This window comes from Bombina bombina, chromosome 7, assembly GCF_027579735.1.
Source record: "Bombina bombina isolate aBomBom1 chromosome 7, aBomBom1.pri, whole genome shotgun sequence".
Classification (NCBI taxonomy): domain Eukaryota; kingdom Metazoa; phylum Chordata; class Amphibia; order Anura; family Bombinatoridae; genus Bombina; species Bombina bombina.
Window position 1 is genome coordinate 243,195,052 of NC_069505.1, and position 27,706 is coordinate 243,222,757.

Sequence of the window (27,706 nt, forward strand, 5' to 3'; positions counted from 1 at the left end):
CTATGGCTGCTCATAGGTTTGGGGTTTTAATGGCATAGCCTATAGTATCATTCTATCATTCTCTTACCTAAACATTTGGCTATATTGCTGGAGCTGCAGGTACACACTAATTATCCTACTTGGGGTTAATTCATAACGCAAAGTGAGACCGAGTGAGCACTTGGTATGCAACACTTAGGTACCTGAAACCTGATTATAGTGGAGACCTCAGATCCTATCTAATCCTCTAGAAGTTTATAATTAAGAATTGCACTTAAGATGTTTAAAACATCGACATGTCTTGGTAACGATGTTATTGAACATAGCTCTGAAAGCTAATAGTAGGTCCTCCTGATCATTTGTGCAACTTTGTATACTAAGCTTCACCACAGTCATGATCCACTAGCTCAATTTAGAGCCAATGTTTGCTAATATATGATTCAATTTACTAGCTGTTGGAGCCTCCTTCAGACTTCTGTAGTATCAGCTTATATTAGCACCTTCCAGATGTCTTAGAATATTGTACCACTCAATGGTTGAATTTGTAAATTGCTACCTTTCTAAACGTATAGTTATTATATTGAGCTCATCTGCACTTCCATACCCGGATGTGTGTGGGCGCTTTCTCCATTCTGTTTATAGTATTTGATAGTGTTTAGCTACCCTAATACTCTCCTTGCTCTTCAGATAACACACTTATCACTTGTTCCAAGTCCATATCTCAAAAATAGATTATTTAGTCAGCATTCACCCACGTAGGTGAATATATAAGCGGTACTTATACCCCTAATTGATAGCATTGATACAAGTTGCAAGAATATTGATTTGAGATTTTGAGTCGGATAAGTGAGGGCATACTCAAAGTAGGGATAGTCAAAATAGTGATGTCTCGAATTGGGTATGCTAAACCTGGTTGATTTAAAACTATAAGTAACTGACTCGTTCATGTAAAAGCAGCACCGGTTGCAACTTGTTATAATTCCCTTTTTGTTTTAAAATAGGCTTGTATACTCATTTTTCATAAATGCTTACATGTTATCACACTATGAGATGATTATGTTTTTCAGGGAGTTATATATAGTACTATATTTATAGAAAATGAGGTATCATTTTTTTGTTTGGTGAATATCTATTAACCAGGTATAAAGAAAAATTGAGTTTAAGAATATAACAAATGTGTTAAGCCAAATTGTCTAGGAAAATTTTAATTAACAGAATTTGCCTAGTGTTTTGTGATCATTTTTTTTTACATATTTGTTAAAATGGCATTGGAGATTTGTAATCTCAACATGTGCTGAGAATATGGTTGTTGTATCAATTAATACCTCAATAAAAAACTTAGATTTTAAAAAAAAAAAAAACAACTAATAGGAGCAATGCATATAGCCAATCCTGAAATATATAGATAAGGGAGGTAAATGTTCCCACAAATCTCCTAGCCCTAATTGTGGGCCAATATTATTATAAATATAATTTGTGTAGCGTCTTAGTACCTTATTTGCATTAGACTAGTGCTGTTATTATTGTACAAATGTATCTAAACAACAATCAGACATTGTCTGTAAATAAATTAGCCACAGTATGATAATCGCCCTTATCCACAACTATCCTCTTTGCTTAACTATGCTTAGCTATTACCATACATATTGAGTGGATATATTAGTAATGAACACCCTCCTTGTATCAGTATAAGTGTATTATATTATTGGCAGCTCAGTTTACCGGTGCAATACCATAAATATTATAACTCAATTCAATATCAATTCAGTTACCAGTTAATACCATTATCTAGTCCCTAAGGGGAGAGGGCTAATGGGACCCTATTTTAAATGAGCTAATGTTATTGGCCCATGACTGGAGCTAGAAGATTTGTGGGAACACTCGCTATCTATATTTAAGTACTTTAGTAACGTTTCCACGCATTGCCTTGATCAGTCTGAAGTTATCAGACGCTGTTCCTAATTTGCACTGTAGCGTTATAGTACTAACCTCCAGATATTTTAACCCAACTGCTAGTTTGAGTAATCACAGGCAATGTCAGCTACATAATTGTTTGTGACACAATAATCCCAATACAACTCGGCAGTCTGTTTTAAAGGCACACACTGAGAAGCTATACAAATTATATTTGGAGTATAAGTACACCCTGACTAGTAGTTTAATCTTATTGCATGTGCAACCGAGCCTATGATATTGGCCCTCAATTGGGAAAAGGAGATTTGTAGTAACATTTACCTCCCATATCCATATATTTCAGGATTGGCTCTATGCATTGCGCCTATTAGTTTTAATGTTCCACACACATTGGTTCAAGTTTGCACCTAAGCACAAAAGTATTAATTTCATTATACATTTGGCCCAACCATACTACCCATATTAATTCCTGGCATTCTTACTATAATATTTGTTTGCCACCTAGTAATTATTGCAATAATTTAGCAATCCAGTGGGTGGACTGGACAATATGTATTTTAGGAGTATCCCATACCTGTATGGATAATATCTAATCCTGCTCTTTACATTAGTTATTATTTCTTTCCCAGTTGCCACTCCGTATCTATCATTTTGTTTTTAAGTTTACCCATTTTAACTATTTTTAATAAAGCATGATTTTAATTTGTATACTGATGTAACCAACCACATTATCACAGAGCGGTTTGCGGTGCCAGGAAGGCACAGGGGTTGTGGACTCAGGAGGAGTCCTCCCTCCCGATCAATATTTTGGAACTACAGGCAATTTTCAAGGCCTTGAAGGCTTGGCCACTTCTGGGTTCGTCCCAATTTATCAGATTCCAATCAGATAATATAACCTTGGTGGCTTACATCAACCATCAGGGGGGGGAATGAGAAGTTCCTTGGCGATGATGGAAGTTTGACTGAAAATTGGGATCATGGTACTACTGTTTTAAAGTGTGGTAAAGGGTATATTACCGTTCCTTGTAGCGTTATTGGCCCCAAAATTATTAGGTAATTTGTGGTACGGTGCTATGTATCAAAAACTGCAAATTTACAAGATTGTTAGTTATAGGAACTAAACAAAAACATAATTTATGCTTACCTGATAAATTCCTTTCTCCTGTAGTGTAGTCAGTCCACGGGTCATCCATTACTTATTGGATTATAACTCCTCCCTAACAGGAAGTGCAAGAGGATCACCCAAGCAGAGCTGCTATATAGCTCCTCCCCTCTACGTCATACCCAGTCATTCGACCGAAAACCAAACGAGAAAGGAGAAACTATAGGGTGCAGTGGTGACTGGAGTATAATTTAAAATTTAGACCTGCCATAAAAAACAGGGCGGGCCGTGGACTGACTACACTACAGGAGAAAGGAATTTATCAGGTAAGCATAAATTATGTTTTCTCCTGTTAAGTGTAGTCAGTCCACGGGTCATCCATTACTTATGGGATACCAATACCAAAGCTAAAAGTACACGGATGACGGGAGGGACAGGCAGGCTCTTTACACGGAAGGAACCACTGCCTGAAGAACCTTTCTCCCAAAAATAGCCTCCGAAGAAGCAAAAGTGTCAAATTTGTAAAATTTGGAAAAAGTGTGAAGTGAAGACCAAGTTGCAGCCTTGCAAATCTGTTCAACAGAGGCCTCATTCTTAAAGGCCCAAGTGGAAGCCACAGCTCTGGTAGAATGAGCTGTAATTCTTTCAGGAGGCTGCTGTCCAGCAGTCTCATAGGCTAAACGTATTATGCTACGAAGCCAAAAGGAGAGAGAGGTGGCCGAAGCCTTTTGACCTCTCCTCTGTCCAGAATACACGACAAACAGGGAAGAAGTTTGTCGAAAATCTTTAGTTGCCTGTAAATAAAACTTCAGGGCACGGACAACGTCCAGATTGTGCAGAAGACGTTCCTTCTTTGAAGAAGGGTTGGGGCACAATGATGGAACAACAATCTCTTGATTGATATTCCTGTTGGTAACTACCTTAGGTAAAAACCCAGGTTTAGTACGCAGGACTACCTTGTCTGAATGGAAAATCAGATAAGGAGAATCACAATGTAAGGCAGATAACTCAGAGACTCTACGAGCCGAGGAAATAGCCATTAAAAACAGAACTTTCCAAGATAACAGTTTGATATCAATGGAATGAAGGGGTTCAAACGGAACACCCTGTAAAACGTTAAGAACTAAGTTTAAACTCCATGGCAGAGCAACCGTTTTAAACACACGCTTAATCCTGGCCAAAGCCTGACAAAAAGCCTGAACGTCTGGAACTTCTGACAGACGTTTGTGTAGAAGGATGGACAAAGCTGAGATTTGTCCCTTTAACGAACTAGCGGATAAACCCTTTTCTAAACCTTCTTGTAGAAAGGATAATATCCTAGGAATCCTAACCTTACTCCATGAGTAACTCTTGGATTCGCACCAATGCAAGTATTTGCGCCATATTTTATGGTAAATTTTCCTGGTAACAGGCTTCCTAGCCTGTATCAAGGTATCAATCACTGACTCCGAAAATCCACGCTTTGATAGAATCAAGCGTTCAATCTCCATGCAGTCAGCCTCAGAGAAATTAGATTTGGATGTTTGAAGGGACCCTGCACCAGAAGGTCCTGTCTCAGAGGTAGAGACCATGGTGGACAGGACGACATGTCCACTAGGTCTGCATACCAGGTCCTGCGTGGCCACGCAGGCGCTATTAGAATCACTGATGCTCTCTCCTGTTTGATCCTGGCAATCAATCGAGGAAGCATCGGGAAGGGTGGAAACACATAAGCCATGTTGAAGGCCCAAGGTGCTGTCAGAGCATCTATCAGAATCGCTCCCGGGTCTCTGGACCTGGATCCGTAATATGGAAGTTTGGCGTTCTGGCGAGACGCCATGAGATCGAGATCTGGTCTGCCCCAACGTCGAAGAAGTTGGGCAAAGACCTCCGGATGAAGTTCCCACTCCCCTGGATGAAAAGTCTGGCGACTTAGATAATCCGCTTCCCAGTTCTCCACGCCTGGGATGTGGATCGCTGATAGGTGGCAAGAGTGAGACTCTGCCCAGTGCATTATCTTTGATACTTCCATCATTGCTAGGGAACTCCTTGTCCCTCCCTGATGGTTGATGTAAGCCACAGTCGTGATGTTGTCCGACTGAAACCTGATGAACCTCAGAGTTGCTAACTGAGGCCAAGCCAGAAGGGCATTGAAAACTGCTCTTAATTCCAGAATATTTATGGGAAGGAGACTCTCCTCCTGAGTCCAAGATCCCTGAGTCTTCAGGGAATTCCAGACAGCGCCCCAACCTATCAGGCTGGCGTCTGTTGTTACAATTGTCCAATCTGGCCTGCTGAAAGGCATCCCCTTGGAAAGATGTGGCCGAGAGAGCCACCATAGAAGAGAGTTTCTGGTCTCTTGATCCAGATTCAGCATAGGGGACAAATCTGAGTAGTCCCCATTCCACTGACTTAGCATGCACAATTGCAGTGGTCTGAGATGCAGGCGTGCAAAGGGAACTATGTCCATTGCCGCTACCATTAAGCCGATTACCTCCATGCATTGAGCCACTGACGGGCGTGGAATGGAATGAAGGACCCGACAAGCATTTAGAAGCTTTGTTAACCTGACCTCTGTCAGATAAATCTTCATTTCTACAGAATCTATAAGAGTCCCTAAGAAGGGAACTCTTGTGAGTGGCAATAGAGAACTCTTTTCCTCGTTCACTTTCCACCCATGTGACCTTAGAAATGCCAGTACTAACTCTGTATGAGACTTGGCAGTTTGGAAACTTGACGCTTGTATCAGAATGTCGTCTAGGTACGGAGCTACCGATATTCCTCGCGGTCTTAGCACCGCCAGAAGAGATCCCAGAACCTTTGTGAAGATTCTTGGAGCAGTAGCTAACCCGAAGGGAAGAGCTACAAACTGGTAGTGCCTGTCTAGAAAGGCAAACCTTAGGTACCGGTAATGATCTTTGTGAATCGGTATGTGAAGGTAGGCATCCTTTAAATCCACTGTGGTCATGTACTGACCCTTTTGGATCATGGGTAAGATTGTCCGAATAGTTTCCATTTTGAACGATGGAACTCTTAGGAATTTGTTTAGGATCTTTAAATCCAAGATTGGTCTGAAGGTTCCTTCTTTCTTGGGAACCACAAACAGATTTGAGTAAAACCCCTGTCCGTGTTCCGACCGCGGAACCGGGTGGATCACTCCCATTAGTAAAAGATCTTGTACACAGCGTAGAAACGCCTCTTTCTTTATCTGGTTTGTTGACAACCTTGAAAGATGAAATCTCCCTTTTGGGGGAGAAGCTTTGAAGTCCAGAAGATATCCCTGAGATATGATCTCTAACGCCCAGGGATCCTGGACATCTCTTGCCCAAGCCTGGGCGAAGAGAGAAAGTCTGCCCCCTACTAGATCGGTTTCCGGATAGGGGGCCCTCACTTCATGCTGTCTTAGGGGCAGCAGCAGGTTTTCTGGCCTGCTTGCCCTTGTTCCAGGTCTGGTTAGGTTTCCAGCCCTGTCTGTAACGAGCAACAGTTCCCTCCTGTTTTGGAGCGGAGGAAGTTGATGCTGCTCCTGCCTTGAAGTTACGAAAGGCACGAAAATTAGACTGTCTAGCCCTAGGTTTGGCTCTGTCTTGAGGCAGGGCATGGCCCTTACCCCCAGTAATGTCAGCGATAATTTCTTTCAAACCGGGCCCGAATAATGTCTGCCCTTTGAAAGGTATGTTAAGCAATTTAGATTTTAGCCACAGCGTTCTGCGCGCCTGAATGGCGAATCCGGAATTCTTAGCCGTAAGTTTAGTTAGATGTACTACGGCATCAGAAATAAATGAATTAGCTAGCTTAAGGGTTTTAAGCTTGTTTGTAATCTCATCCAATGGAGCTGATTCAAGGGTCTCTTCCAGAGACTCAAACCAGAATGCCGCCGCCGCCGTGACCGGCGCAATGCATGCAAGGGGTTGCAATATAAAACCTTGTTGAACAAACATTTTCTTAAGGTAACCCTCTAACTTTTTATCCATTGGATCTGAAAAAGCACAGCTATCCTCCACCGGGATAGTGGTACGCTTAGCTAAAGTAGAAACTGCTCCCTCCACCTTAGGGACCGTCTGCCATAAGTCCCGTGTGGTGGCGTCTATTGGAAACATTTTTCTGAATATAGGAGGGGGTGAGAAAGGCACACCGGGTCTATCCCACTCCTTGTTAACAATTTCAGTAAGTCTTTTAGGTATAGGAAAAACGTCAGTACACGTTGGTACCGCAAAATATTTATCCAACCTACATATTTTCTCTGGGATTGCAACCGTGTTACAATCATTCAGAGCCGCTAACACCTCCCCTAGTAACACACGGAGGTTCTCAAGCTTAAATTTGAAATTTGAAATGTCTGAATCCAGTTTATTTGGATCAGACCCGTCACCCACCGAATGAAGCTCTCCGTCTTCATGTTCTGCAAATTGTGACGCAGTATCTGACATGGCCCTAGTATTATCAGCGCACTCTGTTCTCACCCCAGAGTGGTCTCGTTTACCCCTGAGTTCTGGCAATTTAGATAAAACCTCAGTCATAACATTAGCCATGTCTTGCAAAGTGATTTGTAATGGCCGCCCTGATGTACTTGGCGTTACAATATCACGCACCTCCTGAGCGGGAGATGCAGGTACTGACACGTGAGGTAAGTTAGTCGGCATAACTTCCCCCTCGTTGTCTGGTGAATTTTTATTAACATGTACAGATTGACTTTTATTTAAAGTAGCATCAATGCAATTAGTACATAAATTTCTATTGGGCTCCACATTGGCCTTTGAACATATTGCACAAAGAGATTCCTCTGTGTCAGACATGTTTAACAAACTAGCAATTAGCCTAGCAAGCTTGGAAAATACTTTTCAAATAAATTTACAAGCAATATAAAAAACGTTACTGTGCCTTTAAGAAGCACACAAAAAACTGTCACAGTTGAAATAACAATGAACCGGATTAGTTATAGAAACCAAATTTTCACAGTAAATGCATTAAGTTAGCAAAGGATTGCACCCATTAGCTAATGGATTATTAACCCCTTAATACCAAAAAACGGATAATAAAATATATAACGTTTTTATCACAGTCAAAGCACAGTCTCACAGGTCTGCTGTGAGTGATTACCTCCCTCAAACTAGCTTTGGAGACCCCTGAGCTCTGTAGAGACGTCCTGGATCATGCAGAGAGAATAAGGAAGGCTGTGACTGAATTTTTGATGCGTAGTAAAAGCGCCAAAATAGTCCCCTCCCACTCATAATACAACAGTGGGGAAGCTCAGTAAACTGATTTTATTCAAAATAAACGAAAGCCAAGTGGAAAATAATGCCCATAAAATTTTTCACCAAGTACCTCAGAGAAAAAAACGATTAACCTGCCAGTAAACGTTTTAATATGAATATATGAAATGATATTAAAAGCCTGTTGCTAGTCGCTCTCACTGCAGAAAGGCTATAAGTTATATGTATAAAGTATTTTCTTAGTGAAGTGCCATTCCCCAGAAATACCTCAGTGCCAACATACATACATAACAGCCTGATACCAGTTGCTACTACTGCATTTAAGGCTGTACTTACATTATATCGGTATTAGCAGTATTTTCTCAGTCAATTCCATTCCTTAGAAAATAATATACTGCAACATACCTCTTTGCAGGTGAACCCTGCCCGCTGTCCCCTGTTCTGAAGCTACCTCACTCCTCAGAATGGCCGAGAACAGCAAATGGATCTTAGTTACGTCCGCTAAGATCATATACAAACTCAGGTAGATTCTTCTTCTAAAACTGCCTGAGAAAAAACAACACACTCCGGTGCCGTTTAAAACAACAAACTTTTGATTGAAGAAATAAAAACTAAATTTAATAACCACACTCCTCTCACACATCCTATCTATTAGTTAGGTGCAAGAGAATGACTGGGTATGACGTAGAGGGGAGGAGCTATATAGCAGCTCTGCTTGGGTGATCCTCTTGCACTTCCTGTTAGGGAGGAGTTATAATCCCATAAGTAATGGATGACCCGTGGACTGACTACACTTAACAGGAGAAAAAAGATTGAATATTTAAACTTAGGAGTTTATCAGATACTCCTTATACCAGATGATGGAAGTTTCTCAGAATCTAGAGTGGTGGCGGAGGCCCACAGCTGTTTGCTGTCATCGATCCACATTCCGGGTGTGGACAACTGGGAGGTGGATTTTCTCAGCAGGCAATCCTTCCATCCAGGGGAATGGTCTCTCCATCCCGTGGTGTTTGCAGAGATATGCAGCTAGTGGGGGACGCCGGAGATGTATCTCTTGGCATCTCGTCTCAATACCAAGCTACCCAGGTAAGGGTCAAGGTCGAGGGATCCCCAAGCAGATCGAATAGATGCACTAGCAGTGCCCTGGAGGTTCAAACTCATATCTTTTTCCTCCATTACCGCATAAAGCAGGAGCGAGTATCAGTAATCCTGATTGCTCCAACGTGGCCGCGAAGGACGTGGTTCGCGAATCTAGTCGGGATGTCTTCATCTCCTCCGTGGAAGTTACCTTGTCACAGTGACCTGCTGATACAAGGTCCATTTGTTAATCAAAATCTAGATTCTCTGAGGCCGACTGCGTGGAGATTGAATGCTTAGTCTTAGCCAAGAGAGTTTTCTTTGAGAGTGTCATTGATACTCTTATTCACGCTCATAAACCAGTGACACAGCGTATCTACCTCAAGGTGTGGAGGACTTATTCTGGTGTGAAGAGCTTGGTTTTTCCTGGCACAGAGTTAAAGGGAATTTTTGTTGTTTAAAAAGATTGATAATCCCTTTATTACCCATTCCCCAGTTTTGCGAAACCAACACTGTTATATTAATACACTTTTTACTTCTGTGACTAACTTGTATCTAAGCATCTTCTGACCGCCCCTAATCACATGACTTTTAGTTATTCTCTATTGACTTGCATTTTAGCCAATTAGTGCAGTGCCTGCCACTAGCCACGGGCGTGATCACAATGCTATCTATATGGCCTACATGAGCTTGCTCTCCCCTGCTGTGAAAAGTAAATAAAATAGAGGCAGTCTTCAAGGGCTTAGAAATTATCATATGCACCTTCCTAGGTTTGCTTTCAACTAGAATACCAAGAGAACAAAGCAAAATTGTTGATAAAAGTAAATTGGAAAGTTGTTTAAAATGACATGCCCTATTTGAAAAATGAAAGGTTTTTTTGGACTTGACTGTCCCTTTAAGGTTGCCAGGATCTTATCTTTCTTTCATGTAATTAGCAAGAGTCCATGAGCTAGTGACGTATGGGATATACATTCCTACCAGGAGGGGCAAAGTTTCCCAAACCTCAAAATGCCTATAAATACACCCCTCACCACACCCACAAATCAGTTTTACAAACTTTGCCTCCCATGGAGGTGGTGAAGTAAGTTTGTGCTAGATTCTACATTGATATGCGCTTCGCAGCAGGCTGGAGCCCGGTTTTCCTCTCAGTGTGCAGTGAATGTCAGAGGGATGTGAAGAGAGTATTGCCTATTTGAATTCAATGATCTCCTTCTACGGGGTCTATTTCATAGGTTCTCTGTTATCGGTCATAGAGATTCATCTCTTACCTCCCTTTTCAGATCGACGATATACTCTTATATATACCATTACCTCTACTGATTCTCGTTTCAGTACTGGTTTGGCTTTCTACTACATGTAGAGGAGTGTCCGGGGGTAAGTAAGTCTTATTTTGTGACACTCTAAGCTATGGTTGGGCACTTTTGTATAAAGTTCTAAATATATGTGTTTAAACATTTATTTGCCTTGATTCAGGATATTCAACGTTCCTTATTTCAGACAGTCAGTTTCATATTTGGGATAATGCATATGAATAAATCAATTTTTTCTTACCTTACAATTTGACTTTTTTTCCTGTGGGCTGTTAGGCTCGCGGGGGCTGAAAATGCTTCATTTTATTGGGTCATTCTTGGCGCAAATTTTTTTTTGTCATTTCCGGCGTCATACGTGTCGCCGGAAGTTGCGTCATTTTTTTGACGTTTTTGCGCAAAAAATGTCGGCGTTAACGGATGTGGCGTCATTTTTGGCGCCAAATAATGTGGGCGTCTTTTTTGGCGCTAAAAAATTTGAGCGTCATTGTTGTCTCCACAATATTTAAGTCTTATTGCTTATTGCTTCTGGTTTGCTAGAGGCTTATTCATTGGCATTTTTTCCCATTCCTGAAACTGTCATTTAAGGAATTTGATCAATTTTGCTTTATATGTTGTTTTTTCTATTACATATTGCAAGATGTCTCAGGTTGACCCTGAATCAGAAGCCACTTCTGGAAAATCACTGCCTGATGCTGGATCTACCAAAGTTAAGTGTATCTGTTGTAAGCTTGTGGTAACTGTTTCTCCGGCTGTTGTTTGTGATGAATGTCATGACAAACTTGTTAATGCAGAAAATATTTCCTTTAGTAATGTTCCATTACCTGTTGCTGTTCCATCAACATCTAATATTCAGGGTGTTCCTGTTAACATAAGAGATTTTGTTTCTAAATCTATTAAGAAGGCTATGTCTGTTATTCCTCCTTCCAGTAAACGTAAAAGGTCTTTTAAAAGCTTCTCATGTTTCAGATGACTTTTTAAACGAACACCATCATTCTGATAAATCTTCTTATTTATTTAAAATGGAATTTATTCGTTCTTTACTTAAAGAAGTCTTAATTGCATTAGAAATAGAGGAATCTGGTCCTCTTGTTACTAAATCTAAACGTTTGAATACGGTTTTTAAATCTCCTGCGGTTATTCCGGGGGTTTTTCCCGTCCCTGATGCTATTTCTGAAGTAATCTCCAGGGAATGGAATAATCTGGGTAATTCATTTACTCCTTCTAAACGGTTTAAACAATTATATCCTGTGCCATCTGACAGATTAGAGTTTTGGGAAAAAATCCCTAAAGTTGATGGGGCTATCTCTACTCTTGCTAAACGTACTACTATTCCTACGGCAGATAGTACTTCCTTTAAGGATCCTTTAGATAGGAAAATTGAATCCTTTTTAAGAAAAGCTTACTTATGTTCAGGTAATCTTCTTAGACCTGCTATATCTTTGGCAGATGTTGCTGCAGCTTCAACTTTCTGGTTAGAAGCCTTAGCACAACAAGTAACAGATCATAATACTCATAGCATTGTTAATCTTCTTCAACATGCTAATAATTGTATTTGTGATGCCATCTTTGATATCATTAGGGTTGATGTCAGGTATATGCCTTTAGCTATTTTAGCTAGAAGAGCTTTATGGCTTAAAACTTGGAATGCTGATATGTCTTCTAAGTCAACTTTGCTTTCCCTTTCTTTCCAAGGTAATAAATTGTTTGGTTCACAGTTGGATTCTATTATTTCAACTGTTACTGGGGGGAAAGGAACTTTTTTACCACAGGATAAAAAATCTAAAGGTAAATTTAGGTCTGCTAATCGTTTTCGTTCCTTTCGTCACAATAAGGAACAAAAGCCTGATCCTTCCCCTACAGGAATGGTTTCAGTTTGGAAACCATCTCCAGTCTGGAATAAATCCAAGCCTTTTAGAAAGCCAAAGCCAGCTCCCAAGTCCACATGAAGGTGCGGCCCTCATTCCAGCCTAGCTGGTAGGGGGCAGATTACGTTTTTTCAAAGAAATTTGGATCAATTCGATTCACAATCTTTGGATTCAGAACATTGTTTCACAAGGGTACAGAATAGGCTTCAAGATAAGGCCTCCTGCAAGAAGATTTTTTCTTTCCCGTGTCCCAATAAATCCAGTGAAGGCTCAAGCATTTCTGAAATGTGTTTTAGATCTAGAGTTGGCTGGAGTAATTGTGCCAGTTCCAGTTCTGGATCAGGGGCTGGGGTTTTACTCAAATCTATTCATTGTACCAAAGAAGGAGAATTCCTTCAGACCAGTTCTGGATTTAAAAATATTGAATCGTTATGTAAGGATACCAACATTCAAAATGGTAACTATAAGGACTATTCTGCCTTTTGTTCAGCAAGGGCATTATATGTCCACAATAGATTTACAAGATGCATATCTGCATATTCCGATTCATCCAGATCACTATCAGTTTCGGAGATTCTCTTTCCTAGACAAGCATTACCAGTTTGTGGCTCTGCCGTTTGGCCTAGCAACAGCTCCAAGGATTTTTACAAAGGTTCTCGGTGCCCTTCTATCTGTAATTGGAGAACATGGTATTGTGGTATTTCCTTATTTGGACGATATCTTGGTACTTGCTCAGTCTTCACTTTTAGCAGAATCTCATACGAATCAACTTGTATCGTTTCTTCGAGAACATGGTTGGAGGATCAATTTACCAAAGAGTTCGTTGACTCCTCAGACAAGGGTAACCTTTTTAGGTTTCCAGATAGATTCAGTGTCCATGACTCTGTCGCTAACGGACAAAAGACGTCTGAAATTGGTTTCAGCTTGTCGAAACCTTCAGTCTCAATCATTCCCTTCGGTAGCCTTATGCATGGAAATTCTTGGTCTTATGACTGCTGCATCGGACGCGATCCCCTTTGCTCGTTTTCACATGCGACCTCTTCAGCTCTGTATGCTGAACCAGTGCTGCAGGGATTATACAAAGATATCGCAATTAATATCTTTAAAACCAATTGTACGACACTCTCTGACGTGGTGGACAGACCACCATCGTTTAGTTCAGGGGGCTTCTTTTGTTCTTCCGACCTGGACTGTGATCTCAACAGATGCAAGTCTGACAGGTTGGGTAGCTGTATGGGGGTCTCTGACAGCTCAAGGGGTTTGGGAATCTCAGGAGGCGAGATTACCAATCAACATTTTGGAACTCTGTGCAATTTTCAGAGCTCTTCAGTCATGGCCTCTTCTAAAGAGAGAGTCATTCATTTGTTTTCAGACAGACAATGTCACAACCGTGGCATATGTCAATCATCAAGGAGGGACTCACAGTCCTCTGGCTATGAAAGAAGTATCTTGAATACTTGTTTGGGCGGAATCCAGCTCCTGTCTAGTTTCTGCGGTTCATATCCCAGGTATAGACAATTGGGAAGCGGATTATCTCAGTCGCCAGACATTACATCCGGGCGAGTGGTCTCTTCATCCAGAGGTATTTCTTCAGATTGTTCAAATGTGGGGACTTCCAGAAATAGATCTGATGGCTTCTCATCTAAACAAGAAACTTCCCAGGTATCTGTCCAGATCCAGGGATCCTCAGGCGGAAGCAGTGGATGCATTGTCACTTCCTTGGAAGTATCATCCTGCCTATATCTTTCCGCCTCTAGTTCTTCTTCCAAGAGTGATTTCCAAGATTCTAAAGGAGCGTTCGTCTGTTCTGCTGGTGGCTCCAGCATGGCCTCACAGGTTTTGGTATGCAGATCTTGTCCGGATGGCTACTTGCCACCCGTGGACTCTTCCGTTAAGACCAGACCTTCTATCGCAAGGTCCTTTTTTCCATCAGGATCTCAAATCCTTAAATTTGAAGGTTTGGAGATTGAACGCTTGATTCTCAGTCATAGAGGTTTCTCTGACTCTGTAATTAATACTATGTTACAGGCTCGTAAATCTGTATCTAGGAAGATATATTATCGAGTATGGAAGACTTACATTTCTTGGTGTTCTCATCATTTTTCCTGGCATTCTTTTAGAATTCCTAGAATTTTACAGTTTCTTCAGGATGGTTTGGATAAAGGTTTGTCTGCAAGTTCCTTGAAAGGACAAATCTCTGCTCTTTCTGTTCTTTTTCACAGAAAGATTGCTAATCTTCCTGATATTCATTGTTTTGTACAGGCTTTGGTTCGTATAAAACCTGTTATTAAGTCAATCTCTCCTGTTATTAAGTCAATCTCTCCAGAAGCAGTCTTTGGTAGAAAAGTACTTCAGGCAGCTGTTTCAGTTTGATTCTTCTGCTTATATTTTCAGGTTTTTTTTCATTATAAGATTTAAACTTTGTTTTGGGTGTGGATTATTTTTCAGCGGAATTGGCTGTCTTTATTTTATCCCTCCCTCTCTAGTGACTCTTGCGTGGAAGATCCAGATCTTGGGTATTCATTATCCCATACGTCACTAGCTCATGGACTCTTGCTAATTACATGAAAGAAAACATAATTTATGTAAGAACTTACCTGATAAATTCATTTCTTTCATATTAGCAAGAGTCCATGAGGCCCACCCTTTTTTTGGTGGTTATGATTTTTTTGTATAAAGCACAATTATTCCATTTCCTTATTTTTTATGCTTTCGCACTTTTTTCTTATCACCCCACTTCTTGGCTATTCGTTAAACTGATTTGTGGGTGTGGTGAGGGGTGTATTTATAGGCATTTTGAGGTTTGGGAAACTTTGCCCCTCCTGGTAGGAATGTATATCCCATACGTCACTAGCTCATGGACTCTTGCTAATATGAAAGAAATGAATTGATCAGGTAAGTTCTTACATAAATTATGTTTTTCTCCAGGATGGACTGGAGAAGGGCCTTTCTGCTAGTTCCCTGAGGGGACAGATTTCGGCCCTGTTAGTTTTATTGCACAAGAGACTGGCTGAGCTTCCAGATGTGCAGTCCTTTGTTAAGGATTGGGATCCAGACCTGTGTTTAGATCTGGGGCTACTCCTTGGAGCCTAAATCTTGTTCTTCTGGTTTTGCAACAGGTTCCGTTTGAACCTCTGCATTCCATTGACATTAAATTGTTATGTTGGAAGGTTCTCTTTTTATTGGCTATTGCCTCTGCGCGAAGAGTTTCTGAGATCTCTGCTTTGCAATGTGAGCCTCTTTATCTGATTTTTCATGCAGATAAGGCAGTTTTACGTACTAAATTAGGTTTTCTTCCTAAGGTTGTGTCAGATCGTAACGTCAATCAGGAGATTGTGGTTCATTCTTTATGTCCTAATCCTCCTTCATCGAAGGAACGCTTACTTCACAATTTGGATGTGGTTCGCGCCTTGAAGTTTTATCTTCAGTCTGCTAAGCAGTTTAGACAATCTTCCTCTTTGTTGTCTATTCGGGGAAGCGTAAGGGGCAGAAGGCTACTGCGACTTCTCTATCTTTTTGGTTAAGGAGTGTCTTTCGCCGTAGCTAACGAGACAGCGGGACATCGTCCTCCTGAGATGATAATGGCTCATTCCACTAGAGCAGTGGCTTCCTCTTAAACCTTTAAGAACGAGGCCTCTATAGATCAGATTTGTAAGCGGCTACCTGGTCCTCCTTGCACACTTTTTAAATTTTTTACAAGTTTGATGTTTTTGCTTCGGCTAAAAAAGCTTTCGGGAGAAAAGTTTTGCAGGCTGTGATGCCCTCAGAATAGGGTCTGCCTCTTCCTTTTTGTTCCGTCCCGTTATTCATTGTTTCCTCTGGAACTTGGGTATATATTTCCCAACAGTAAGGAATGAAGCCGTGGAATTAGGAAGGAAAACATAATTTATGCTTTCCAGATATATTCTTTTCCTTCCGGATAGGGAGAGTCCATGCCCCCTCACGTTTTTTCTTGTCTATGGGTGGTCCCCTATTATTTATTTTATCTTCTGGCACCATTTATACCCTAATGTTTCTCCTACTTTTCTGTGTTCCCTCTGCAGAATTACTGGGGTAATGAGGAAGTGGGAGGGATATTTAAGCCTTCGGCTGGGGTGTCTCTGCCTCCTCTGGTGGCCAGGTGTTGTATTTTCCAACAGTAAAGAATGAAGCCGTGTACTCTTCCTATCCGGAAGGAACTGAATTTATTTGGTAAGCATAAATTATGTTTTTACCTCTGTGGTTACCTTGTATCTAAGCCTCTGCACACTGCCCCCTTATTTCAGTTCTTTTAACAGATTTGTATTTTAGCCAATCAGTGCTGGCTCCTTGGTAACTCCACCGGTGTGAGCACAGTGTTATCTATATGACACACATGAACTTACACTGTCTGGCTTTCAAAAGCTATAAAAATGCTAAGAGGCAGACTGCAGAGGCTTAGAAACCTGACAGAAGCATATCCTGTTATCGGATACAAGCAAATTAACCTTTTTATTATGTATGAACATCCTAGTATCTCTCAGGAAGTAACATGTGGGACCCTGACTGCCTTTTAAAGGGACAGTAAACAACTTGAGATTTAGTTACCTGGAATAAAGCACCCTGCTGAGATCTAAAGGCTAGTTTTGCTACTCACCGGTCCCTAATTGGCTTTAATTGATAAAAAAGCAAAACACTGCATTTTATACTAACGTAATGACCGTGGCTAGCATTGTTATCTGCAGACTACAGCACAAATTGGCTCCTCCCAATAAGGCGGTGGGTGGAGTTTGGCTACTGAAAAATAATTGCAACACAACAGTTACTGTTCTTTAACCCTTATACTGGACCTACAGAAAAGCTATTAAAGCTACTGTGTGGAATTGTGTGGGTTAAACCTTCAATTGAAACTAGTAATATAAACATTTTTTGTGATTATGTCACTGGCTTTCACAGCTCGCACTCTCCATAGATAGACCAGTGTGCACAGGTAGGGAGGCAGCGAGTGTGCACAAGGCTGTCTGCTGCTGGTAGACACTAGTAGATAACCTTGTTTTCTTCCTAATAGTAAAGAGTCCACAGCCCCATTCATTACTTGTGGGAAATAAGAACCTGACCACCAGGAGGAGGCAAAGACACACCAGCCAAATGCTCAAATACTCCCCCAGTCATTCTTTGCCTTTCGTCCCAGGAGGTTGGCAGAGAAGTGTCAGCAGTTTTATTTTTTAGAGAAAATACTTTTATTAATTTTTACGTTAAGCGTGTCTCTCATGGAGGGTAGTACTCTTCGCAATGGGACAGGAGTTTTAAGTAGTCCTGTTAGTCTCTCAGTGAGGGCCTGGTCAAATATTAGAGTCCAGAAATGCAGTTGGAGTTCTCTCTGTGCGACACCATCCCGATTCCTTTATCATGTTGCTTATGTGATCTCCCTGCTTTGTGTATTGGGTATTGGCTCTGGGGCTGAGACAGGAGAATTGCTTGAAGGATTTAATGGGGCCTAGTTGCCGCCTTTTTCTGACGCGTTATTTGGACTTTATGGTTCACCTTTATGACCGGGGGTTTGTTACGCTTCCGCATTCCTGGCCGTGTGTCGACAAAGATTTTCTGCTTCGTTTGGATCTGGTCATAGGAGGTGGTGAGTGCCCCAGCCATTGTGGGTGTCAGGTGCCGTTCGTTTTTTTATGTTGTCCTAATTCTCTCTTTGGTTTTATCCATGGAGGATTCTGAAGCTGAGACTGTCGTTATTTCCGATTCAGATTCTTCCTTTTGTGAGGAAGGTGCTTCGGCCCCACTGACACAGGCTTATCAGTCCTGTCTCTTGTGCCTTCTTAGAGCGTCTGGTTCCTCGGGCTTGGGGAATCAGGGGCCTTCTGAGCCATCATCCTCTGGGGGCTCTGTCTCTCAAGCGGCGGATTCCGAACAGCACCCTTCCTCTACATTTTCGGGTAACCCTAATGTTAATTCTCCCTCCGCACAGGTTGGTTTGTTTCCCCTGGAGATGGCGGGTCATTTCCGCTTTAATATATTGATGGCGCTGGTTCGCCTGCAGGATCCAGAGATTTCTGCGCAGTTGTGTTCTTGCCCGATTATCCCGGATGTCCAGACTTTGGGTGGGTCTATTCAGTTACCTCCGGGGATGAATATTCCTCCATGTTACACCTTTTGTTATCGGATCACGTGGCTGCGCGTTCTACTCCGTCGTCTTTTCGACTTATTGGGGGATCCTCTCCTCTATCAGTCGGGGAATGTGTTATTGAATGGTGCTTCGAGCTAGACTATTTGGTATGTTGATAGTCTCCTGTCGGTTGCTCGTGTCCTTTCCCAGAGTTTTTTTTGGCGGATGCCTTCGGCTGCCTTCTTTTCTTTCATCCGGTTAGGATATTTTTTTATTTGATTATTCTCTCTGGAATTTCTGGGATGGACTTGCTTTTTGCTACTTCCTTGGAAGTTGTTTGCGAACTGTTTGGTCCAGAATTTGTGTGCACTTTGTTGTGTTGTCAGTGACGCCTGTTGTGCCTGGCAGGTCTGGCGGGACCTTGTGTGTTTTGTTTTCTGTTTTTTTTCACAAACTACTCTATACATCTACATCCGGGTCTTTTCCGGTCCGCATGCCGGGAGAGATTTGGCGTGCCGCTGTCTTCCCGGGGCGTGGCCCCTTCCGCCGCTTGCTCTGGCTCTCCTTTCAGGGGGGGGGGTGGGGCCTTCTCCGCTTGGGTGGTTTTTGGGCCTTGGGAGACTATTTTCTCTGGGTGTGTGTTCCTTTTGTCCCTGGTTCAGGGATGGAGATAACCTTGGGAATGGACTTCTGGGTTCAGTGATCCTGTGGTTCTGTTGGGACTCTGCCCATGTTCCTGGTTATACTCTTTTGAGGTGGCTGGTGATATTCCTCCCTCTCGTTCGGGGGGGGGGGGGGGGGGCGGGACTCTGTCCCTGGACTTTCACTGTGGAGTGGAGTGTCTGGTCCCCTTCTTATGGCTGCTCGTGGCCTTTGTTTTTCTGTGCAGGACTGCAATCTGGACTTCCTTTGGAGGTCTGTTGTTCTGGTGCTCTAACCTTGCATCAGCATCCTGTGTAGTACCTTGGTGGGGTCACTTTGTCCTCATCTCTTCACTCCCGGTATCTGCGGTGGGGCCCCGAGATTGCTACCTCAGGTAGTCTCTTCTTATTTATGGGCTGGCTCGTTTTGGGTTAGTTTTGATACCTGTGTTGAGTCTTTTGTGTCCGGGGGGGGGCAAGGTTTCCCTTGTACTCCGTCTTCCCTTGTCCTCCGTGGATGCCCTTGGGAATGGACTTCTGGGTTCAGTGATCCTGTGGTTCTGTTGGGACTCTGCCCATGTTCCTGGTTATACTCTTTTGAGGTGGCTGGTGTTATTCCTCCCTCTCGTTCGGGAGGGGGGGGAGGGACTCTGTCCCTGGACTTTCACTGTCGTTGACAGGTTGTTTTTTTCTGTGTGTGGGCGGTCCTCGTTGCGAAGATTCTGCGGTTGTGGAGGACGTCCCTGTTTCTCTCAGGATCCTAAGCTGTGGTTCTGGTCATCTTTTGACTTTTCAGCTGTCTCTGTTTCTTTTGGATACAGTGGGTCCCTGTTGAGGTGCTCTCTAAGTTCTCGGGGGGGGGGGGGTTTGGATCTCTGATTTTTCCCTCCATGGACGGGGTTTTGTCTAGGAACTTGGTTTTTGCTGGTTCCGTTTCTCTGTGGTTCCCTACAGCTGGGGAGCTGGACAAGGATTTTTCCCCCTTTATCTGTGGCTGCACTATAGCATGCATTCTGTTTTCAAGATACTTTTTGTTCTCTTTCGGTCTCCAATTTGGTCGTGTTTGACTGATGATGCTCTTTTTTCTGGCATTTCGTGAGGCTTTCTGGAGTCTCCCGAGCTAATCTACTCTGTCCTTTGAAATGCAGGGTTCTGGTTCAGTTCTCCCTCTCCCTTGCTTCTTCCTTTGGTGAGTTGTTGGTCTGGGTTCCCTTATGGGGACGTGTGTATGGGATCCGGTGGTGTTGCATGTGGTTTTTACCCAGTCTTGGGACTGTCGTTTGTGTCCTTGGGGCCCTGTTTTATCATGTTTTTCCTCCCTGCGGGACTTTTTTATTTATGGGATGTGGTTCAGTCCTGTTGCCCTCAGTTTGGGCCGACTCTTACCCTCCCATTCTTGGCATTCAGTGTCCTCTTTGACTTGGGTATAATTTTCCCACAAGTAATGAATGCGGCTGTGGACTCTTTCCCATTAGGAAGAAAAACATAAATTATGCTTACCTGATGATAATTTCATTTTCTTCCATGGGAAAGAGTCCATAGCCCCCGCACATTTTTTGATGCGTTTTTCGTGTGTAGTCTTCTGGCACCCATTCACTTTGATATTTCTTCCACTAATCCTTGTTTCTCAGCAGAATGACTGGGGGATAGGGGAAGTGAGAGGAGTATTTAAGCTTTTGGCTGGTGTGTCTTTGCCTCCTCCTGGTGGCCAGGTTCTTATTTCCCACAAGTAATGAATGCGGCTGTGGACTCTTTCCCACGGAAGAAAATGAAATTATCAGGTAAGCATAATTTGTTTTTTGTTCCTTAAAGGGACATAATACTCATATGCTAAACCACTTTAAAGGGACAGTCTACACCAGAATTTTTATTGTTTTAAAAGATAGATAATCCCTTTATTACGCATTTCCCAGTTTTGCATAACCAACACAGTTATAATAATATACTTTTAACCTCTGTGATTATCTTGTATCTAAGCCTCTGCCAACTGCCCCTTTTTTCAGTTCTTTTGATAGACTTGCAGTCTAGCCATTCAGTGCCTGCTCCCAGATAACTTCTCGTGCATGAGCACAGTGTTATCTATATGAAATACGTGAACTAACACCCTCTAGTGGTGAAAAACTGTTAAAATGCAATCTGAAAGAGGTGGGCTTCAAGGTCTAAGAAATTAGCATATGAACCTCCTAGGTTAAGCTTTCAACTAAGAATACCAAGAGAACAAAGCAAAATTAGTGATAAAAGTAAATTGGAAAATTGTTTAAAATTACATGCTCTATCTGAATCAGGAAAGTTTATTTTGGCCTAGACTGTCCCTTTAAAGTGATGCACCATAACTGTAAAAAGCTGACAGGAAAATATCACCTGAGCATCTCTATGTAAAAAAGGAAGATATTTTACCTCACAATCTCCTCAGCTCACCAGAGTAAGGTTCTTTCAGTTACTGCTCAGCTGCAGGTAAAAAAAAAAATAGAAAGGAAGAAATGAACTGCAGCCAATCGGCATCAGCAGTGCTGAGGTCATGAACTCTTTTACTGTGATCTCATGATATTTCATAGTAAACTTCCTTAAAGGGACAGTCTACACCAGAATTGTTATTGTTTAAAAAAGATAAATAATCCCTTTATTACCCATTCCCCAGTTCTGCATAACAACACTGTTATATTAATTTACTTTTTACCTCTGTGATTAACTTGTATCTACGCCTTTGCAAACTGCCCCCTTAGCTCAGTTCTTTTGACAGACTTGCATTTTAGCCAATCAGTGGTGACTCCTAGGTAACTCCACCTGTGTGAGCACAGTGTTATCTATATGACACACCTGAACTAACACCCTCTAGTGGTGAAAAAATGTCAAAATGCCTTTAGATAAGAGGTGGCCTTCAAGGTCCAAAAAATAAGCATATGAACCACCTAGGTTTAGCTTTCAACTAAGAATGCCAAGAGAACAAAGAAAAATTGGTGATATAAGTAAATTGGAAAATTGTTTAAACTTAGATGCCGTATCTGAATCATGAAAGTTAATTTGGACTAGACTGTCCCTTTAAAATGAATAGGGAAATAAGATGAGTATGCATGAGGCACGGTCCCGGGACAGACATACTGATTTGCTGCTTAGAAGTCCTTTACAACGGGATGTGGCTACTTAGGACATTTTGAGATAAAATATCTTTCTTTTTTACACTGAGATGTTCAGGTGATATTTTCTAGTTCGATTTTTACAGCTATACTGCATCACTATCAAGTGTTTCTACATTTGGGTATCATGGCCCTTTAAATGCTAGAAAAATGCTTATATTACAGAGATCAATACAAAAAAAGTTAGATGTCCCTTTAACTAGGAATTAAAAGGGAATTCAGGTGTATTGCAAGGTAAAATAAAGAATATATGTTTTCTAGAGGGTAAAACAAGTATACGTTGTGCTGCTACTGAGAATAGGTTGGGAGCCACTAGGGGGTCTACAAGGGCCACGTGCAGCCAGAAGTTTTATACACTAGAGCTTCTTTCTGCCAGTATATTTAGAGCCCAAGATCCCAGTTCCAAAATGTTATATTACCTCATTGATTTTAAAAGGGACATGGAATCCAATATTTGTCTTTAATGATTCAAATAGAGAAAACTATTTAAAAGTTTGCTTGTTTTTCTTTGTTGCAGGGATATCTAGATAGGTAGCATGTGCACGTGCCTGAAACACTACATGACAGGAAATAGCGCTGCCATCTAGTGCTCTTGCTAATGTATAACATTATTATAAAATTGGTGCCATCTTGTGCTCTTGCTAATGTATTACATTGTTATAAAACTGCTGCCATCTAGTGCTCTTGCTAATGTATAACCTTGTTATAAAACTGCTGTCATCTAGTGCTCTTGCTAATGTATAACATTATTATAAAACTGCTGCCATCTAGTGCTCCTGCTAATGTATAACATTATAATATAACTGCTGCCATCTAGTGCCCTTGCTAATGTATAACATTATTATAAAACTGCTGCCATCTAGTGCTCTTGCTAATCTATAACATTATTATAAAACTGGTGCCATCTAGTGCTCTTGCTAATGTATTACATTGTTATAAAACTGCTGCCATCTAGTGCTCTTGCTAATGTATAACATTGTTATAAAACTGCTGCCATCTAGTGCTCCTGCTAATGTATAACATTATTATATAACTGCTGCCATCTAGTGCTCTTGCTAATGTATAACATTATTATAAAACTACTGCCATCTAGTGCTCTTGCTAATGTATGACATTGTTATAAAACTGCTGCCATCTAGTGTTCTTGCTAATGTATAACATTGTTATAAAACTGCTGCCATCTAGTGTTCTTGCTAATGTATAACATTATAATATAACTGCTGCCATCTAGTGCTCTTGCTAATGTATAACATTGTTATAAAACTGGTGCCATCTAGTGCTCCTAATGTATAACATTGTTATAAAACTGGTGCCATCTAGTGCTCTTGCTAATGTATAACATTGTTATAAAACTGCTGCCATCTAGTGCTCTTGCTAATGTATAACATTGTTACAAAACTGCTGCCATATAGTGCTCCTGCTAATGTATAACATTGTTATAAAACTGCTGCCATCTAGTGCTCTAGCTAATGTATAACATTATTATATAACTTCTGCCATCTAGTGCTCTAGCTAATGTATAACATTATTATATAACTGCTGCCATCTAGTGCTCTTGCTAATGTATGACATTGTTCTAAAACTGCTGCCATCTAGTGTTCTTGCTAATGTATAACATAATATAACTGCTGCCATCTAGTGCTTTTGCTAATGTATAACATTGTTATATAACTGCTGCCATCTAGTGCTCTAGCTAATGTATAACATTATTATGTAACTGCTGCCATCTAGTGCTCTTGCTAATGTATGACATTGTTATAAAACTGCTGCCATCTAGTGTTCTTGCTAATGTATAACATAATATAACTGCTGCCATCTAGTGCTTTTGCTAATGTATAACATTATAAAACTGGTGCCATCTAGTGCCCTTGCTAATGTATAACATTATTATAAAACTGCTGCCATCTAGTGCTCTTGCTTATGTATAACATTATTATAAAACTGCTGCCATCTAGTGCTCTTGTGAATGTATAACATTATTATAAAACTGCTGCTATCTAGTGCTCCTGCTAATGTATAACATTGTTATAAAACTGCTGCCATCTAGTGCTTTTGCTAATGTATAACATTATAAAACTGGTGCCATCTAGTGCCCTTGCTAATGTATAACATTATTATAAAACTGGTGCCATCTAGTGCTCTTGCTAATGTATAACATTGTTATAAAACTGCTGCCATCTATTGCTCTTGCGAATGTATAACATTGTTATAAAACTGCTGCCATCTAGTGCTCCTGCTAATGTATAACATTGTTATAAAACTGCTGCCATCTAGTGCTCCTGCTAATGTATAACATTGTTATAAAACTGCTGCCATATAGTGCTCTTGCTAATGTAAAACATTATTATAAAACTGCTGCCATCTAGTGCTCTTGCTAATGTATAACATTTTTACAAAACTGCTGCCATATAGTGCTCCATCTAATGTATAACATTATTATAAAACTGGTGCCATCTAGTTCTCCTGCTAATGTATAACATTGTTGTAAAACTGCTGCCATATAGTGCTCTTGCTAATGTATAACATTATTATAAAACTGGTGCCATCTAGTTCTCCTGCTAATGTATAACATTGTTGTAAAACTGCTGCCATATAGTGCTCCTGCTAATGTATAACATTATAATAAAACTGGTGCCATCTTGTTCTCCTGCTAATGTATAACATTGTTGTAAAACAGCTGCCATATAGTGCTGTAGACACGTGCACACTCCTGAGCTTATCTTCCTGCATTTTCAACAAAGGATAACTTGAAAGCAAAGACATTTTGATAATAAAAGTAAATTGAAAAGTTGTTTAAAATCGTATGTTCTGCCTGAATCCTGAAAGAAAAATGTGGATTTTTGTGTCACTTTAAATCTTCAACGCAATATCTGATTCCTTCTGGTATCAGCAAAGGGTTAAGCTTTGGCTAAAGAACAATGAGCTGCTTTCTGGAGTAAAGTCACAATAGTGTGTTACATTGCTGGTAATCTGCTGGACTTGTTACTTGCAGATGTCTCTACTGAACTATGAAGATGGGGTGCTGCAGCAGAGTACAGTTATTCCTCTGATTGACGGAGGGACAGAAGGTTTTAAAGGAAACGCCCGGGTTATACTGCCAGGAATGACCGCATGTGTGGAATGTACCCTCGAACTATACCCACCCCAAGTAAGCTAAGTGTAACAGCCATAACGAATATTGTTCTGCATCTTAAATGAACATTTTATTGTCATAACGAAATCCTCTCATTTGTTGTTATTGTAATAAAAGAAATCCTGTTTTCTAACTATACATGTAACCCCTGCAAAGGTGTTTTGTATATAGAAGTTATCGATATATTTATATACTAGTCCCCATCCACTTGGATCCCCTCTTTCCCTGCCGCGCTCATCTTTTTTTTTCTTTCTGTAGTACAATATGGTGCACGTTTAAAGAATTATGAAACCCCAAATTTTTCTTTTGTGACACAGAGCACTTAATTTAAAAAAAAATCCAATTTACTTCTAAGATCAAATTTGCTTTGTTACCATTATATTCTTTGTTGAAGAGATACCTAAATAGCAGGAAATAGTGCTGCCGTCTAGTGCTCTTGCAAATGGATAAAATTCTTGCAAAACTGCTGCCATATAGTGCTCCAGTAATGGGCCGGCTCCTGAGCTTATGCCCCTGCTTTTTAACATAAGATACCAAGAGAACAAAACAAATTAGATAATAGAAGTAAATTAGAAAGTTGTTTAAAATCACTGCTCTATCTGAATCATAAAAGAACAATTTTGGGGTTCATGTCCCTTTAACCTTTTAGTTGTGTAACAGATCATGTTATTATTTATTTTACAAGATACGATGAGTCCACGGATTTCATCCTTACTTGTGGGATATCGCCTCCTGGTCAGCAGGAGGAGGCAAGAGCTCCACAGCAGAGCTGCATAAATAGCTCCTCCCTTCCCTCCCAACCCAGTCATTCTCTTTGCCTGTGTTAGTGATAGGAAGAGGTAAAGTGAGGTGTTAGTTTAGATTCTTCAATCAAGAGTTTATTATTTTTAAAATGGTGCCAAAGTGTACTCTTTTACTATAGGGTGTAGCCGTATTCCTTGTCAGCCTCTAGAGTAGAGCTACAGGTGGCTTTAAGGCAATGGGAACTGGTGAGGTTTTAGCCTCACTGCGCCTCCCATATTTGTGCTGCCCTTCTGTTTATGGTCTTAGAGATTTTTAACTAAGACCCTACTGTCTTCACAGGACCCCAGGAGGAAGAGATGACCCTCTTGATACTGTGAGACTGTCATGCTGTCCTTCAGCATAAAGGTAAGTGCAGTCTTTATTTCTGGGGCTCTGCAGCATATCTCAGAATTGGCTGTACTCTGCCTTTCTGTTAGGCGTTTCAGCATAAAGGTAAGTGCAGTCTTTATTTCTGGGGCTCTGCAGCATATCTCAGAATTGGCTGTACTCTGCCTTTCTGTTAGGGGTTATGGGCTTGGGTATGGGCTTCCCTTTTTAACAGGTGTGGATTATCATTTTTATTAAAAAATGGGATACTGACATATTGAACTTTTCCCCAACTCATTCTGGCATTGAATGGACTCATGGGTGAAAGGTAAATCTAGAAAAGAGTTCACTAATTCCACAGACAAGGGTTCCCTTCCTGGGAACTCTAATAGACTCTCTATCCATGAAGATCTTTTTGACGGAAGTCAGAAAGTTAAAAATCCTAAATACATGCCGATCCCTTCAGTCCAATCCTCGGCCGTCAGTGGCTCAGTGCATGGAGGCAATTGGATTGATGGTGGCAGCAATGGACATCATTCCGTTTGCTCGTTTACATCTCAGACCTCTACAACTGAGCATGCTCAGACAGTGGAATGGAGATTATGCAAATTTGTCTCCTCAAATAGATCTAGATCAGGAGACAAGGGACTCTCTTCTGTGGTGGTTGTCGCTGGATCATCTGTCCCAGGGGACATGCTTCCGCAGACCCTCATGGGAGATAGTGACAACGGATGCCAGTCTGATAGGGTGGGGAGCAGTCTGGAATTCCTTGAAGGCTCAAGGTGTATGGACTCGATTGGAGTCTCTACTTCCCATCAACATTCTGGAGTTGAGAGCAATATTCAGTGCACTTCAGGCTTGGCCTCAGTTGGCTTCGACCAAATTCATCAGATTTCAGTCGGACAACATCACGACATCAGGGAGGAACAAGGAGTTCCTTAGCGATGGCAGAAGTAGCCAGGATAATTCAGTGGGCGGAGACTCACTCTTGTTATCTGTCGGCAATCTACATCCCAGGCGTGGGCAATTGGGAGGCAGATTTTTTGAGCAGACAGTTGTTTCATCCTGGGGAATGGGAACTCCATCCGGAGGTATTTACCAACCTGATTCTCAGATGGGGCAGGCCGGAGCTGGACCTTATGGCGTCTCGTCAGAATGCCAAGCTCCCGCAATACG

General features: G+C 41.3%; 1 protein-coding gene across 1 annotated transcript in view; it reads left to right on the forward strand.

The window, feature by feature from the left end:
• Positions 1–27,706, forward strand: part of UBA3 (ubiquitin like modifier activating enzyme 3) — a gene marked incomplete in the record, with an annotated part of 304,856 nt that overhangs the window by 104,865 nt on the left and 172,285 nt on the right. Inside the window, 1 exon segment of the mRNA XM_053720683.1 lies at positions 25,280–25,435. Coding sequence (XP_053576658.1) covers positions 25,280–25,435 — 156 coding nt within the window.